Source organism: Callorhinchus milii, unplaced genomic scaffold (assembly GCF_018977255.1).
Source record: "Callorhinchus milii isolate IMCB2004 unplaced genomic scaffold, IMCB_Cmil_1.0 Scaffold7, whole genome shotgun sequence".
Lineage (NCBI taxonomy): Eukaryota > Metazoa > Chordata > Chondrichthyes > Chimaeriformes > Callorhinchidae > Callorhinchus > Callorhinchus milii.
The window spans coordinates 12,611,590-12,627,433 of record NW_024704748.1 but is presented as its reverse complement, the minus strand read 5'-3'; the positions used below and the strand labels follow the sequence as shown (position 1 = coordinate 12,627,433).

Sequence of the window (15,844 nt, the reverse complement as noted above, 5' to 3'; positions counted from 1 at the left end):
GTTTTCCTGGATATCAGGAGAAACTGCCTTCTCTTTTCAAATACTGCCACATTTGAACAGGCAGAAAGAACCTCGGTTTTACATCTCATCTTCCGTACAGCACGGAAACAGGCCGTTCAGCCATACCAGTGTTTATACTCTCCATGAAATTCCTACCATACTCTTCTATTGCCTGTCCCTCATGTTAAGGTCTAGATTCTTCTTGAATGTATCAACATTATTTCTCATTTGGCCTTTTATAGCATCGTGTCTGAAAGAACTCCATAATTTGTTACTGTCATGTCTATATTTGTAGAAAAGCCAGTGTAAGGCTGAGATTCCAAACTTATCTCAATATTTATTAAATCACTGACTTCATACATATGACCTCCACAAGTGCTGTTATATGTGAGCCATATAACAGCACTCAAGCACTCAACATATAGCAGCACCCTGTTTGTGCCTGTACTCTGTGTGAGCCCCAATTGAACCACAGGAGTGGCAGAAAAAGATTTGTCACAAATCATAGAATCATAGAAAGTTATAACACCAGGCCATTCAGACCATCACTTCTGCCTCTTTCACCATCTGCTCTAATCCCATTTTCCTGCTTATTTCCCCCATACCTTTTCATATTCTTTTTGAAACATTCAGTTAAGTCACACAATTTGGCACTGGATGAACCTCATGGTTGTTCCTTGTTGTCCACTTCCTTCCCAAGATATTCAAATGTCTCATTATCATATTATAAATCTTTGGATGGAATCCCAGAAATGAACATCATGACCTGACTATTCAAATTCATGAAGAGTAATGAGCTGTGTATATGCAACCTTAGAATAGTAGGCCAAGCTTTGCCAGCTTTTGGGATCTTATCATGGGCCATTACAATAATTCGGACGTAAAGTGGACAGAAATTACATCCACAATCGAGGGGTAGAAATACAAGCAGCGAGGTAATCAGTGTGTTTCCTAACACAATAGGGTCAAAACTATGGCATTTTCTAACAGATTGCTTGATAAGGTCTCTGAGTCTTCGTCCACTAACTGGAGTTAATAATAATAATAAACCTTGCATTTAGTATAAAGCCTTATCATGTCTGAAGGATGTCTCTGAGTACTTCAAAGGATTTACTGTGAAATGGAGTGACTTTGTAACTGTAGGCAAATGTGGCAGCACAATTGAGCACAGCAATATCCCACAAATAACCATGAAAAGAATTATCAATTTTATTCAGGGGATTGTTGGCCAAGTCAATGGGACACTGCTGTGCCCAATTGGCTGCCGCATTTTACCCACAAAATAGTCAATTCACTTTACAGCATATTCTGTGAAGCGCTTTGAGACGTCTAGAAGACGGGAAAAGCGCGATATAACAATCCTTGCATTTGATATAGCGCTTTTATATATATATATATAATATATATTTTATATTACAGCAATATCCCGACGTGAAAAGCGCTATATCAAATGCAAGGATTATTATTATTATTATTATTATTATTATTAATGGCAAGCCTCTGGTGTTTTAGGCTGGTTGGACTCCCAGCAGTTACCCTCAGCGCACGGTCTGGGGATTCTCCTCCCGCCCCCCCGACATCCAAGCCGCCCTGGGGAAGCGCTCGGGGACGCCGGCCCTCGTGAGGGGCGCTGTGTAAATGCAAATTGTCGTCGTCGTCTCCGGGATTGCCGTGTGTAGGTGGGAGGCGCGGAAACGTCCGCTTGGTTTGGATGCTGCTGAGCCTGGTGATGTCTCCTGCCCCCCCACCCCCCACACTCTCTCTCTCTCTCTCCATGTGTCTCAGTCTGACACGTGCTCTCCCCCCCACTCCTCTCCCCCCACTCTCTCTCTCTCTCTCTGTCTGACACGTGCTCTCCCCCCCCACTCCCCTCCCCCCCACTCTCTCTCTCTCTCTCTCTCTCAGTCTGACACGTGCTCTCCCCCCCACTCCTCTCCCCCCACACTCTCTCTCTCTGTGTCTGTCTGACATGTGCTCTCCCCCCCACTCCCCTCCCCCCACTCCTCTCTCTCTTCTGACACGTGCTCTCCCCCCACTCCCTCCCCCCACTCTCTCTCTCTCTGTCTGACATGTGCTCTCCCCCCACTCCCCTCCCCCCACTCCCCCTCTCTGTATCTGTCTGACACGTGCTCTCCCCCCCACTCCTCTCCCCCCACTCTCTCTCTCTCTGTCTGACACGTGCTCTCCCCCCCACTCCCCTCCCCCCACACTCTCTCTCTCTCTCTGTGTGTCTCAGTCTGACACGTGCTCTCCCCCCCACTCCCCTCCCCCCACTCCCCCTCTCTGTATCTGTCTGACACGTGCTCTCCCCCCACTCCTCTCCTCTCCCCCCACTCTCTCTCTCTCTGTCTGACACGTGCTCTCCCCCCCACTCCCCTCCCCCCACACTCTCTCTCTCTCTCTGTGTGTCTCAGTCTGACACGTGCTCTCCCCCTCCCCCATTCCCCTCCCCCCCCTCTCCCTCTCTCTCTCTGACACGTGCTCTCCCCCTCCCCCCCACTCCCCCACCACCATCTTTTTTTGTGTGTGTGTGTGTGTGCGCGCGCCGGTCGCCGTGACGCAGTCACGGGCGCGCCGCGCAGGCGCAGGGGCCGCGAGCGCGAGCGCCGAGCGATCGACAAGATGGAGGAGGCGCGGGTGGTTCCGAGCGACATCTACCCGCAGGTTTACAGCTTCCTCCTGGAGAACAAGCTGCAGAAAGCGGCCAAGGAGTTCCTCAAGCAAACCAGCGTGGTGAGGGGAGGGGAGGGGAGCGGCGCGGGGGAAACCCGGGGGCCTGAAGCGTGTGTGAGAGAGGGAGAGAGGGAGAGAGACACACACACGTGTGGGCCGCGGCCACAGAGTGGTCTCCGCGCCCCGCGTGTGGCCTCACTCCCCTCCCCCCCTCCCCCCGCGGGGACCGCGTGGAGCTGCTTTTGTAAAACACCCGCCACTCCGCTGCTCGTTGCCGAAAGCCGCCCCTCGCCGCCGCGTGAAGGGCGCTGCATTGTACTTGTTATATGTATTATATATGTTTTATATATAGATAGATAGACAGATATGTGCGTGTGTGTGCGTGTGTGTGTATATGGTTTAGCGTCGCCTGCAACAAAACCGTCACTTTCTCAGCAAATTCCTTTATCAGTACATTTCTTTTGTCAGTAAATTCCTGATTCGAGAAGGTCTTCCGGGGGGCGAGAGGCGCATTAGGTGCCCAATATTATTTTACGTCTCTCTCTCTCTCTCTCTCCCTCCCTCTCTCTCTCTCTCTCCCCCCCCTCTCTCTCTCTCTCTCTCTGGGTTGTGTTTGAATTATGTAGCCACCATTTCCGTATAAACGGTGTAAAACTGTAGAAGATCTACTTCTATATATGTGTTTGTGAACACGTGCTTTTTGGTCCAGGCCCAGGTGGCCTTCTGTGCAGCAACTTCCTATGGTACGAAAAAGTTTCTGGTTCCACCCTCGTGCATTTCGACCGCGCAGACTGGAGATTTTCATGTGGGGTTTACAGGTTTCAGTCGTCAAGAATGTCTCTGTAATGCTCTTTGAAATGCTATGGTATTTTTGCACGTTTGGTATTTCTATCATATATAAATTGATGGGAAAAATAAATTCTGAGAGATCTATGAGATAAAGTGGCAATCGTAAGCAGCTTATTGTCTATTAAATAATCTGACTTCTGTGATTTTGATTTTTTAAAATTACTGCTGCAAGTAAATTTACAATGTGTGGTGAACAATTTAATTGCCTAGAAGTCTGATTAGTTTTAAATATTTTACAATGGTGACTAACTTCAATAGTTTAATTATTGCTTATATTTTTTCCCTACTTCCCACCAGTTGCCTACTGCATAAATACCTATATAATGTTACAATGCTTCAATGAATCTCTTCACTGTGATTGAGTATTGATCACAGTATTTGAGGGCAAAGGGAGTGGGGTGGGAGGATGGTGATCGAAGGCATGGTCAAAGAGGAAGGTCTTGAGATGGACCTTGAAGGAGGCAAGGGATGGAGCAAGGCAAAGGAATTCAGGGATGGAGTTCCAGACGGTGGGGGCAGAAAGACTGGAAGGTCAGACTGAAGATGCTGGGGCAGGCAAAATCGGGTCACAGCAGGCCAGGGCCTGCCGAGCGGAGAGAGCAGGCATTGGTAAGGTTTTTGTAGGTAGCAGAGCTAGGGAGGAGCAAGACCGTGGGGAGCTTTAAAAGTGAGGATGAAGATTTTAAACTCAATCCTCTGGAGATTTTGGAGCCAATGAAGCCAGGCAAGGATGGGGGTGATCGACTCACAGAACTTTGAGCAGGAGATGCCATGAGCTGCATAGTTCTAAATAACCTGCAGCTTGTGGAGGGAATAGTTGAGAAGTCAGGTGAGCAGGGATTAAGCCTGAACATGAAACCATGGATGAGGGGAAAGGCAGTAACGGAGGTAAGGGAAGGCAGAACTGGTCATGGCACAGATGTGTAAATGTCATGAAGTATTAGCCACTTCTATTTAAAACAACTTTGCATTAACTTAAAATACAAACATACTAGTTTGTAATTCTACTGTACTAGATTAATTTATCTGAACTGTTGATTTAGTCAGTTGGATACCACAATAGGAGCTCAGTAAGTTGCTGAGGCGATGAATGTTAGCAGACAACTAGTCTCGTGTCTAGTTTGTTCATTAAATCTTTTCAGGTGTTCAACTGCGTCGTTTGTGAATATGGCAGTCATCTGTACTGAGATGTTAAGTTAGATATCTTGAAATTTAATATCTGTTTACATAAGATTAACTACTTTGTTTTATCTCTTTGTGTGTCAAGATGTTTTTACATCAGAGACTTGGTGATGAGATCAATTCACTATAGAGTTGAGCTATTAATTCAGAGTGGCAAGGAAATCTGCTTAAATTGGCAATATCCTTACAACTTTAATAATAAACTTTGCATTTTAAATAGCACTTTTCACGTCTTCTAGACATCTCAAAGTGCTTCACAAAATATACTGTAAAGTAGATTGACTGCATATTTTGTGGGGGGAAACATAGCAGCCAATTGCGCACAGCAGAGTCCCACAAACAGTCGTGGATTGAAGTGACCAATTTATTATTGATTTTTTTTCTTCAAGGATTATTATCAGGCTTGTGGAGTAAGGAAACTTGTCCCAAAGTTACACCCTGCCAGGAATCGAACCCGGGTCTCTCGCTTGCAAAGCAAGTGCTCTAACCACTGAACTTTGAAAATGCTAGTGGCAACTCCATTGCTCATTTTAGGCCTCTTTTCTATTTTCCTTTCTCTCCTCTCCCCACCCAATTATTTTGTTTACCCTCCTAAAATAATGCTTTGACACATGCACAATTCAAATAGGTATTTTGAAGGTGGAAGGTGGAAATTTTGGTGTTTCCAATACAACCTCATATACATGACTGCTTCAGCTGATGTCTAGTATAAGTTTGATTGTAATAGCAAATGCACTAAAGCGAGTTACTGAGGCAAAATCAGGAATAACATGGGATTTCTGGTCTGGAAATGAGAATTATAGTGATTTATTACCTAAGTGATTTAGTTTCCATAAAAATGACCATCCTAGATTTTCTTTTAGTAAATGTTGATTTTGGCAAAGACTTCCATTACTTACGAATTCAGTAATTGTACTTCACAGAATTTTTTTTAAAAATTTGAATTTAAAATGTTCATTAAGTGAAACCTTTCTTGTTTCTTTTTGCAGAAAGCCCCAGATCCTAAATCACCATCTCTTGTGGATTTCTATGATTTTTGGGTGAAGTAAGTTGTAAATTATAGATTCTGTATGGTTGCATCATTTAATTTATTATAACAAACGCAGAACACAATCTCTTTTTCTCTTGTGGGGTGCAGATCTACAGCAATTGGGTACCTCCAGTAACCCAAGTGGTCACTGTTCATATGTGTCTGAGCCTTGACAGGCTTCTTGACTGTAGGGGGAGTCACAGTAGAGGGGCCTGCCCTCTATCCAATTGTCACTCACGAGTAGAGGGTACTATAGAGGAACCGGGAACAGAACCCTGATTTCTCCTCCCCCTAACCCTGGGAAGACTGGGGCCAAGTTAGCCTCCACAGGCAGCCCTGGCTGACCCCAGCACAGATCAGGATTTGATTCAGCGAGCTCCTGCTTCATAAGCTGCACCATGAGGGGTGCCCCAATATGTATAGTGTTAACAGGAATATTCAGTTGTAAAGTTAGCAACAACGTTTAAAGCAGATTTTGTCTTTGAATTATCACAGATCACCTGAAGCATCAAATAAAAGGAAACAAGAGCTCAATGGTCCGCCTGCAAAAAAAGTGAAGAAAGAGGAGTCGTCCAGTAGCTCTGACAGCTCTGATGAAGAAGAGACACCAAAGAAACCTGGTATGTAAATGGTCTTTTCTGAAACTAAATAATATTGCGATCTTTAAAGTTTGTGATTTTTCTAAAGTGAATTCAGGTATTTGCTTTGACATTTACTTTGCAGTTGGTGGGGTATGGTGTATTTCAGTTGCGAGGAGGAAAGAGAAGCAGATGAGTTAGGACCAGCTATCGTGCCTCATTTTAATGCATTTGGTATTTAAAGTGAAGAAACTGAAGGCGAAAATGATGGAATAAAAACCTACAAATGCTAAAATGGCAGTGGGGGAGACAGGGAGCAGACTAAATACACACAATGGATTGATCGGTTTAAAAGAGAAAGATGAGTGTAAGTTGTAATGGTGGGGTGTGGGGTTGGTCTACACCTTTGGCACTATCTTTCTCTGAGATGCTGATAGTTTTATCAATTGCACTAAACTATGTGAGATGATTCCAAAATTGCTTCTTCCATCGTGTGCTGTCACTGCTCGTGAACAGAGTTCCATTGTGGCTGATGGCTGATCAACATTTATTAATTTTTCAGTGAGCAAGCCGGCATGTACTCCTAAAGTCACTAAAGCCGTGACTAAGAAAATTGCTGTAAAGAAGAAAAGCAGCAGCGATGACTCAAGTTCTTCGGATTTTGAAGAAGAGAAGAAACCTCCACAGGTAATTTTACAACTAGAACATCAAATTTGAAACCTATGTGTCTGGATTAATAGATTCTGAATCTTCTGTACTGTCAGTACATCTTGATCACTCACTTTTGATTCATTAAACAGTAAAGCTTCCAGTAAATCCTGTAGTCCTGTAGCTCAGTGGTTAGAGCACTCGCTTTGCAAGCAAGACGCCTGGGTTCAATTCCAGGCAGGGTGAAACCTTGGGCAAGTTTCCTTACTCCACACGCCTAATAATAATCCCTCCAAAACAATAATAAATTGGTCATTTTCAATCTACGACTGTTTGTCGGACATTCCTGTGCGCAATTGGCTGCCGCGTTCGCCCACAAATATATACATTCAATTCACTTTACAGTGTGTTCTGTGAAGCGCTTTGGGACGTCCTCCCGACGTGAAAAGGGCTATATCAAATGCAAGGATTATTATTATTATTATCATGTTTTTCTTAACTTGAACATTTTTGTACACCTTGTAACTTTTTTTGAGGTAAGCAAAGATTTGGCGCAGAGAACTATAGAATTTGCCAGATGGACTGAAGTGATTCTTAACCACAGTATCAAACCTTTTTTTTACCTTTCCTGTAGAAGAACAAAGGTGCAAAAACACCGGTTTCTGCAAAAACACCGGTTTCTGCAAAAACACCGGTTTCTGCAAAATCGACGGTTTCTGCAAAATCGACGGTTTCTGCAAAATCGACGGTTTCTGCAAAATCGACGGTTTCTGCAAAATCAACGGTTTCTGCAAAAACAACGGTTTCTGCAACAAAACCACTTCCAGTCACCAAGCCAGCTGTGCGAAAGAAGGATGAGAGTTCCAGTAGTGAAGATTCAGACAGCTCTGAGGATGAGAAGCCAGCTCCAAAAGTTGCTGCAAAAGCTACTGTAAAATCAGGTAAAAAACAAATCGTTGGAGAGGTAGGGGGATACTTCCAGGACACTGGTCAGTTCTAGCTGTAAATATCTCAGGAAGATTTCACAAAACAATTTGCATTATATAGCACCTTTCATCTCAAGAGGATGTAACAAAGTACTTAATGGTGCTGGATGGGCACCTGAGTTGAGTTTCAAGCGATGGAAGTGGGGAGGGGTCAGACATGCCTTGAAAGTAGGGAGCGAGGTTGCAGGAAGTCACAGAGATAGGGTGAGGTGAAATTGAATTCCCCTGATGTTGCTTGGAATGTTCTTGGCCGTTCTTCACGTGAGTGCAGTTATTTATACGAGTGTACGGTGTAGGTGTGTGAGTGCATTTTTGTGTCAGTTCTACATCGGTTGCTGTGTGAATGCTGTAACTTCAGTGTAACATTTTAAGGTCATACAGCTGTATCAAATGGGACAGACAATCATGTGACTTGTGTTACATGAATTTGAGGTTTATGTGAATATTTGATGACTGCCTCGTTGTGTTAACAGTTGCGAATAAATGAAGATTATTTTAGCTTATAGGTGGTATAATAACAATCTTATTAGTGTCTTACAATATTTTAGTCCAATTCCTATTTATTTATTTGCTCAGTTCCTCCAAAAGCTGCCACTCAAAAGAAGAAAGAGAGCAGCAGTGATGATTCCAGCGATGACTCCAGTGATTCAGACTCTGCAAAGAAGCCGCCTGTCCAGGTGAACAGTGCTGGTCTTGTTCAGCAGTATGGTATTGCTGTTCCTTCCCTGCACTTATTTGATTTTGGATTAAATGTTATTGTTGACATTTTGGATTGTAAGGCACAAACTGGAAGTCTGCCAGAATATGATTTCAGCACAGTCCCAGTCACTACTGAGTTAATCTCAGTTGGACATACCAGTAGGTGTGCTACAATGGGACTCAGAACTCTGGGCTACAGAGGGAAGAAAGTGTGCAGCTCCTGCTCCTAATTGCTATCAAGTGATTCCAACCCCCGACTCAAAAGTGCAAATGTGTGGTCTTTGGGTGATGAGAATATTGGATTCAGCGTTGTCTCTTTCCTCACCCCAACCCATTGCCAAGTGTTGATAGCTGCTGTCTGGCTCACTGAATCACCCTCACAGAATTGCCATTAATGAATAGAATTCCTACATGATTTTTTAAACAAAATATGGCTTTTAGGTGCTTAAAAACTAATGTATGTAAAGCTTAAGGTTGTCCACAGAATACATGCTGCATTCTAAAAGTAAGCCAACCTCATCTTAAATGGGATTTAAGATTCCAAAAGTACAAGTAAGTTTGATACAAGTGATTATTTAAAAAATCTGGAGTGTCTTCCCAACATGAAAGGCACTATATAAATGTTAAATAATTTCTCTGTTCTATAGAAACTAACTCTTGGTAAAGCTCCAACTGCACAATCCCTGGCTGCTGGAAAAGCTGTGACTCCAGCCAAAGCAAAAGCAGCAGTGGCCAGTAAGAAAGAAAGTTCAAGCAGCGAAGAGTCCGAGAGTTCAGAAGATGAGAAACCTGCTCCGAAAAGCAAATCAAAATCAGGTGAGGACCAACCTTCCAGGGCTACTGTCAGTTTAAGATTAGAACATAGACTGCTTGAAATGTCTGGGGCGTACTAACAAGAGTTGGTGGTGTAAATTGGCTTCTGTTTGTAGGTGTGAAACTGCACTTAAATCTGCAGAATGTAACGGTCTAAATAGAGTACAGAAATCCTCATCTGGTGTTGCTGCAGACACTGCATATTGCAAAAGTTTGGGCTGGAATGCCAGCCAAATCAGTGCCCGAGGGGGTGAAATTTGTACCATGTCTTCTCAACACACTAATACATCCAGGTGTTTCTCATTTTTGAACTTTGAATGTTGATGGTGTGTGTTAGTGTTTGAAAATAACCTGAAGATACCTGGTGTCTCTGCCCTGTCAGGTGCTTACAGTGCAGTACCTCCTCCCACGCAAGTGAAGAAAAAAGCAGCAGCAGCAGTCACAGTCAAGAAACCAGTAGCAGCTGCTGCTAAGAAGGAAAGCAGTGATTCGTCAGACAGCAGTTCAGACAGCAGTGATGATGAGGAGCCCAAGAAACCTGCCGGTGGGTGGTTAGATGAGTACAGCTTTACAGAATGACAGATTTAATGGTATCTGAGGTGTTGTGAAAGTAAGTACTTAATGGTAAATCCGTGATGCTTGTTGCTAGCCATCGTGCTGTAACTTAATTTTTAAATTATTACCTTTAGATGATAATAATAGTCCTTGCACTTGATACCATGCCTGATCATGTCTTCGAGACGTCTCAAAGCGCTTCACAGAAAATACTGTAAAGTGAATTGACTATTTGTGGGTGAATATTTTGTAGGTGCTAAGGAACTTCAGTGACTTGAGGTTTTCTGTCATACTATATAACTGCTGTTGTCTGTGGGGTTCCAGCTATCTTGACTATACTGTTTTTGTTTTCTGCAGTAAAAGTTGCACCAGTGAAACCTGCCAGTAAACCACCCACAAAACATGCCGCAGCTGCTCAGAATGCAGCAGGCAAGAAAGCCGATTCCAGCTCAGACAGCGAGTCAGGTGAGCGAGAAAGAAATTACTGTTCCAACGGGAAATTTAATGAGGGGAAATTTGTGCACTTAATACACTTCTGTTCAGTTGGGTCCAATTGGGTTGAGACGATTACCCCTTGAGGTTCCTTTTTCTTCCACACCACTTTACGCCCCCTCCCCCCCCAAAAAAACAAAGCCCCATCAAAATTAAATTCACAACAGCGAAGGCACAGAATGACAAACAACAACAACAACGGGATTAAATTTGTATAGCACTTTTCACATCGGGAGGATGTCCCAAGGAGCTGGACAGAGTACAGCATTTCAGACCCAAGCTGGGGTCGGGGGGAGGGAAGGGGGGTGGCCGATGGCATGGTCGAAGAGGAAAGTTTGAGGCGGGACTTGAAGGAGGCAGCGAGGCGGAGTGACTGGAGGATGGAATTCAGGAGGTTGGGGGCAGAGTGGCTTAAGGCTCTCCCGCCAATGGTGGGGCGGGGCCAGAGCTGGCTGAGCGGAGAGAATGGACGGGTTGGTAGGGGTAGGAGGTTGCATGTATGGAGGGCTTTGTATGTGAAGACCAGGATCTTAAACTGGATCCTCTGAAGGATAGGGAGCCAATGGAGTTGGGCGAGAGTGGGGGAGATGGGGTCATGGAGTTTGGTGCAGGAGAGGACATGGTGATTTTCTAGCCTGCAACTGGGCAACTTCATGTCTGCAAGTAATAAAGTAAGAGTGAGTGACTACAGCTTTACAAAACGCACAACATTGCAATGCTTCTCATCAGCTGACTTTACAGTATTCGCCATCCAGGACCATGAGAAACCTGATCGAATGTGCAGTTTATTTAACTAACTTAAAGTAATTTTACTTTGGACTTGCTTTTTAGGCTGCAGTTTAGGAGCTTTCCTTATGAGTTTGTTGTTAAAGCAATGGGAGCACTGAGCCTTGCAGATGAGAAGTTCATGGGTTGAATTCCTGTGCTGAATTAAGTGAACTCAGCCAAGCAGCAGTTTAAAAAGTAGAATGATTTAAGTTTACCTTGGTTCACCAGAATCTCCTTTTTATTTCTCTAAGTATTAGTTATTCACTATGCTTGAATCTTCTCAGCTGTGCTACAAGATAAGTGATGTTTCTTACCTGGTGTATATTGAAAACATCCACAAACTCAATTAGAGTACTTTTCAGTACTATTGCCAAAACATTGTGTAATATATAAAGGTTAATATAAATACAGAATGAATAAAGGTTGTATCAAGCAAACTTATTTTTTTGTATAGATTCCAGCTCTGAAGAGGAACAGCCTGCAAAGCCAGCAGTAAAATCAGTTAAATCCGTTCCAAAGGAGGAGTCCAGTTCATCTGATAGCTCAGGTAATGATTGAATGTAGTGTTTCCTATCAACCCTATAAAGTTCATAATAATAATATATAGCGTTTTGCATTTGATATAGCGCTTTTCACGTCGGGAGGACGTCCCAAAGCGCTTCACAGAACACACTGTAAAGTGAATTGACTGTATATTTGTGGGCGAACGCGGCAGCCAATTGCGCACAGCAATGTCCCACAAACAGTCGTAGATTGAAAATGACCAATTTTTATTATTGTTTTTGGTTTTTGGAGGGATTATTATTAGGCGTGTGGAGTAAGGAAACTTGCCTAAGGTTTCGCCCTGACCTGCCTGGAATTGAACTCAGGTCTCTCACTTGCAAAGCGAGTGCTCTAACCACTGAGCGACAGGACTCCACCTTAAACCAGCTTAAACCAGAGTGTTTATTATCTCTTGTGTTATTTAATGGTGTCTTTAACATTTATAGACTCTGAAAGCCCTAAAGAGAAAAAGGCAGCGATTGTGGCAAAACGAGTGGCTAAAGCTGCAGTGAAAGGAAAGAAAGCAGAGAGCAGCTCTGACTCTGATAGTTCCAGTGAGTCTGATGAAAAGACTAAGCCTTCTCCAGCTGTTAAACCACGTAAAGCAGCTACTACTGCACCTGCAAAACCAGCCGCAAAGCCAGGTGCTTCAGCAGCCAAAGCCAAGGCTGCTGCTGAAGAGAGCAGCTCAGATTCTGATAGCTCAAGCAGCGAGGAAGAGGCAAAGCCCACAGCAAAAGTGGTGAAACCAACTACTCCGGCCGCCAAAGCAAAATCTCTGGCCGTGGCCGCCAAAGCAAAATCTCAGGCCGCGGCCGCCAAAGCAAAATCTCCTGCCGTGGCCACCAAAGCTGCAGTAGCAAAACAAGCCGAAACTAGCAGTTCTGAAGATTCTTCAAGCGATGAAGAGCCCAAAGCAAAAACGACGGCCACCCGAATGAAAAAAGCAGCCACTCCAGCGAAGAAGGCCGCCACTCAATTAGGCGCAAAGCCTGCCACACAGAAAAGGGAAAGCAGCAGCTCAGACAGCTCGGACTCAGAAGAGGAGAAGCCAAAAGCAAAAGTAGGCACGACGAAAACAAAAGTAGGCGCGCCAAATGGTGTGAAAGCGTCTGCGAAAAAAGCAAAGGAGAGCAGTTCTGAAGACAGCTCCTCTGAGGAGGATGAGAAAAAAGCCACGCCAGCTGTAAACGGTGAGCTCTGCTGCATGTCGTGTCTCTGTCTCCAGAGTTAACGGCGGTTGTGCTTTTTGGTGTAGAAGTACTTGTTGACCCTTGTACCTAAATGGATGCAGCAGTTTTGGTCTGGGGACATGGTCTGATCTGCATCCCCCTACATGAGATGCCTTATTGGAGCACAGTCCACTTAAAATGTCGGTGTCCTGTGGACATGTACCTACCAGAAGTGGTCATCCCATTGTGGAACTGGTGATGACCCAAAAGCAGGACCAGCAGGCATTTTTTCACAGATGTTTTAGCACAAGATTTAATTTTGAATAGCATCCTCCTGTACTGTAGAATTCTGATTCTAGTATTCATACCTTCAGTTTGTACATCTTTATTTGTATAATTTAGTTGTACAATTGTTGTATGATTGTACCTATTTGTAATAACACTATCAAAGTTTACTATCAAATGTGGAAGTAGATTGTCTTTATAGCTAAATATCATCGTGACCCCATTATTTCAAATGATGTTCATCAACATCCTGCCAGCCCTCTAGTTCAGATTCAACTTTGCAATGTCTGACATGTGGTGTTTAACTCCAGGAACTGTGAATACCAAGAGGAAACAAGAAAGCTCCTCTTCGTCAGAAACTGAGGATGAAAAAGTTTGCTCAACACCAGCCAATCAGAATCTGGAACCAAAAACCCCAAACACATTTCCACAAGTTAAAAAGGTGGGACTGCTGAAAACCATTATTGAGTCATTATTGCTTGACAGTGTTAGAATTCTAGTTGTATCAGATTTTGAAGAACGGTAGTTTGAGCTATGAATGTTAAGATAATGCACAAACTTAATTCGCAAAACCTTTAATTCCTTAGATTTAAGCCATGAATAACTAAACTGTAATGTTTGATTCCTTTGCAGAAAAATAAATCAGCCAAGGTGACAACTGAATCCAAGGTAGTATTACTTTGATTATTAAATTCTCTCTTACTTCTTCTATTCAGAATTTGCATTTTGTTAATTTAGTGCTTAATATCTATAAAGCATGAAAAGGGCAAGGCAGGAGCAAACAACCTAATTTGTGCTAGATTTCTTACAAGTTCTGCTGCCACTTTAGTAAACTTGGGGTGGCAGGGGAGACTGCAGACAAGGATATTCTGAAGTTCAGATTGCAACATCAGGAAACTAGTCACTATCTCATAGACAGACTTTTGCTGTGCATTCCCAGCAGGGCCACAGGAACGTAAACATTAAATAACAGTGAGTGTTAGTATTCAAATGAAGATTTTAATTTTAGCTATTGCCCTTTCATGTAGAGTGTAGCTTTCTTATTGTCCTCTTTTTCCCTTGTGTATAAAGACCCCTCAACCTAATACTCCTTTCCGTAGAGTAAGAGAAGATGAAATTGAAATTGACCCGCGCCTTTCAAATAACTCATTTTCTGCAAAGGTAAGATTGAATTAAGTAATTCTCTCCATTTCAAAGCTGCTTTTGTTTTTATTGCCAATTGCCCAGCAAAGTCTTGTGTGAATTATTCTTCAATCTGTTGCACTTGTTTAAAATATTTTTAAGCAGGGTGACCTGAAATACACTGGGGGAGAAAGCTATAGACTGATGGGTGGTTTCATACTGTGATTGGTGGAATATTAAATAGCCTTTAATACAATGAGTTGTGTTTATTTCAACTGTTATTTAAAAAGTACCTCCCAAATCATTGGTGTGTCGTAGTTCTCGATGCTGAGCTATGAAAAACTTGGTGGTTGTGTACAGTTAGTTCATTGCCTCAGCTGGACAGGTAAAGCATGGATGAACCTGGACTTTGAACTTGAAATTTGATCTGACAAAGTGTTCCACTGAGTCTTAATTTCTGACGTGCAGTAACGTGTTTATATTTGATGTCTTTAGAGAACATATTAGAGCTGAGTTAATAAAATGCAATGCTTCTGACTTACTGTTAGTAAGCTAGTTCTGAAAGAGAACTAGCTCCAATTTTCATTGTGAGTAAAAGCATTGATGTTTTGTTATAGAAAGGAGCGCAAGGAGACTGGGGCGAAAAGGCCAATAACACCCTAAAGTTCACAAAAGGAAAATCCTTCAGACATGAAAAGACCAAGAAAAAGCGAGGCAGCTACTGTGGTGGCCAGATTGACATGGCTGTGAATTCAGTCAAATTTGACAGTGATTAAATAATTTCCATGCAATACTTAATTTAAGATAACATGTTTGGACTATGTAGTTTCAGTATTGTGCCCTTTTTTAAAAAAAGTAAATGGTTTAATCTTTTGAAACTGATTTGTTTCAGACGAAGCTTCAAAATCCTAATTTTAAACTGTTCTATTTTTTTGTTGAACTTTGTGCTTTCTGTATGAACAACTGGATTCAGCATTAATTTCAGAATATGGTATTTTAAACTGACTGTAGTTCCGTGTGAGTATTGGAATGATAATGTTTTGTTCAAATCGTTCATATAACAAGAAAATTATGGAAACTTTGTAAGTAACACCAGGTGTTGACATTCAATAAACCATGTCTTAAGCTAAAGTATTTTCAACTCTGTTGTTTACCTTGTGTGGTGATGATGATGATCCTTGCATTTGATACAGCGCCTTATCACATTGTGTGTGTGCACACATGAGCACACGTGAAACGTGGCAGCCAGTTGCACAGGGCAGTGTTCCACAAACCATGGCAGGGAGTGATTGTTATTGGGATGTGCACAAGGTACATTTCAGATACACTCCATCCTGTGTGCACCATCACAACTTAAACTAGTTAATTAAACTTGGAATTAAAGACTTGCCTTCAATTAGAACACATCCAGTCTCATCTGCCCATATAGCCTCCACTGGCTTCCCATCC

The 15,844-nt window shown here is 43.0% G+C and overlaps 1 protein-coding gene across 1 annotated transcript; it reads left to right on the top strand.

Annotated features, from left to right (window-relative positions):
• The first annotated feature begins 2,567 nt into the window (after window positions 1-2,567).
• On the top strand, window positions 2,568-15,529 carry nolc1 (nucleolar and coiled-body phosphoprotein 1). Its single transcript, XM_007898201.2, has 15 exons — window positions 2,568-2,733; window positions 5,694-5,749; window positions 6,230-6,354; window positions 6,875-6,999; window positions 7,595-7,901; window positions 8,523-8,623; window positions 9,293-9,461; window positions 9,841-10,002; window positions 10,371-10,478; window positions 11,728-11,820; window positions 12,263-13,009; window positions 13,585-13,715; window positions 13,907-13,942; window positions 14,345-14,434; window positions 15,013-15,529. Exons 1-15 carry the CDS (start codon window positions 2,623-2,625, stop codon window positions 15,169-15,171), a joined length of 2,520 nt encoding a protein of 839 aa, XP_007896392.2. The 5' UTR covers window positions 2,568-2,622; the 3' UTR covers window positions 15,172-15,529.
• The last annotated feature ends 315 nt before the right edge of the window (window positions 15,530-15,844 follow it).

What these genes read in the sequence shown, in the direction of transcription:
- nolc1 (XM_007898201.2), top strand. Translation starts at nt 2,623, where the DNA reads ATGGAGGAGGCGCGGGTGGTTCCGAGCGACATCTACCCGCAGGTTTAC. An exon ending in TCCTCAAGCAAACCAGCGTG is followed by an intron (nt 2,734 to 5,693) that starts GTGAGGGGAGGG and finishes TTCTTTTTGCAG; the next exon opens with AAAGCCCCAGATCCTAAATC. An exon ending in CAAAGAAGCCGCCTGTCCAG is followed by an intron (nt 8,624 to 9,292) that starts GTGAACAGTGCT and finishes TCTGTTCTATAG; the next exon opens with AAACTAACTCTTGGTAAAGC.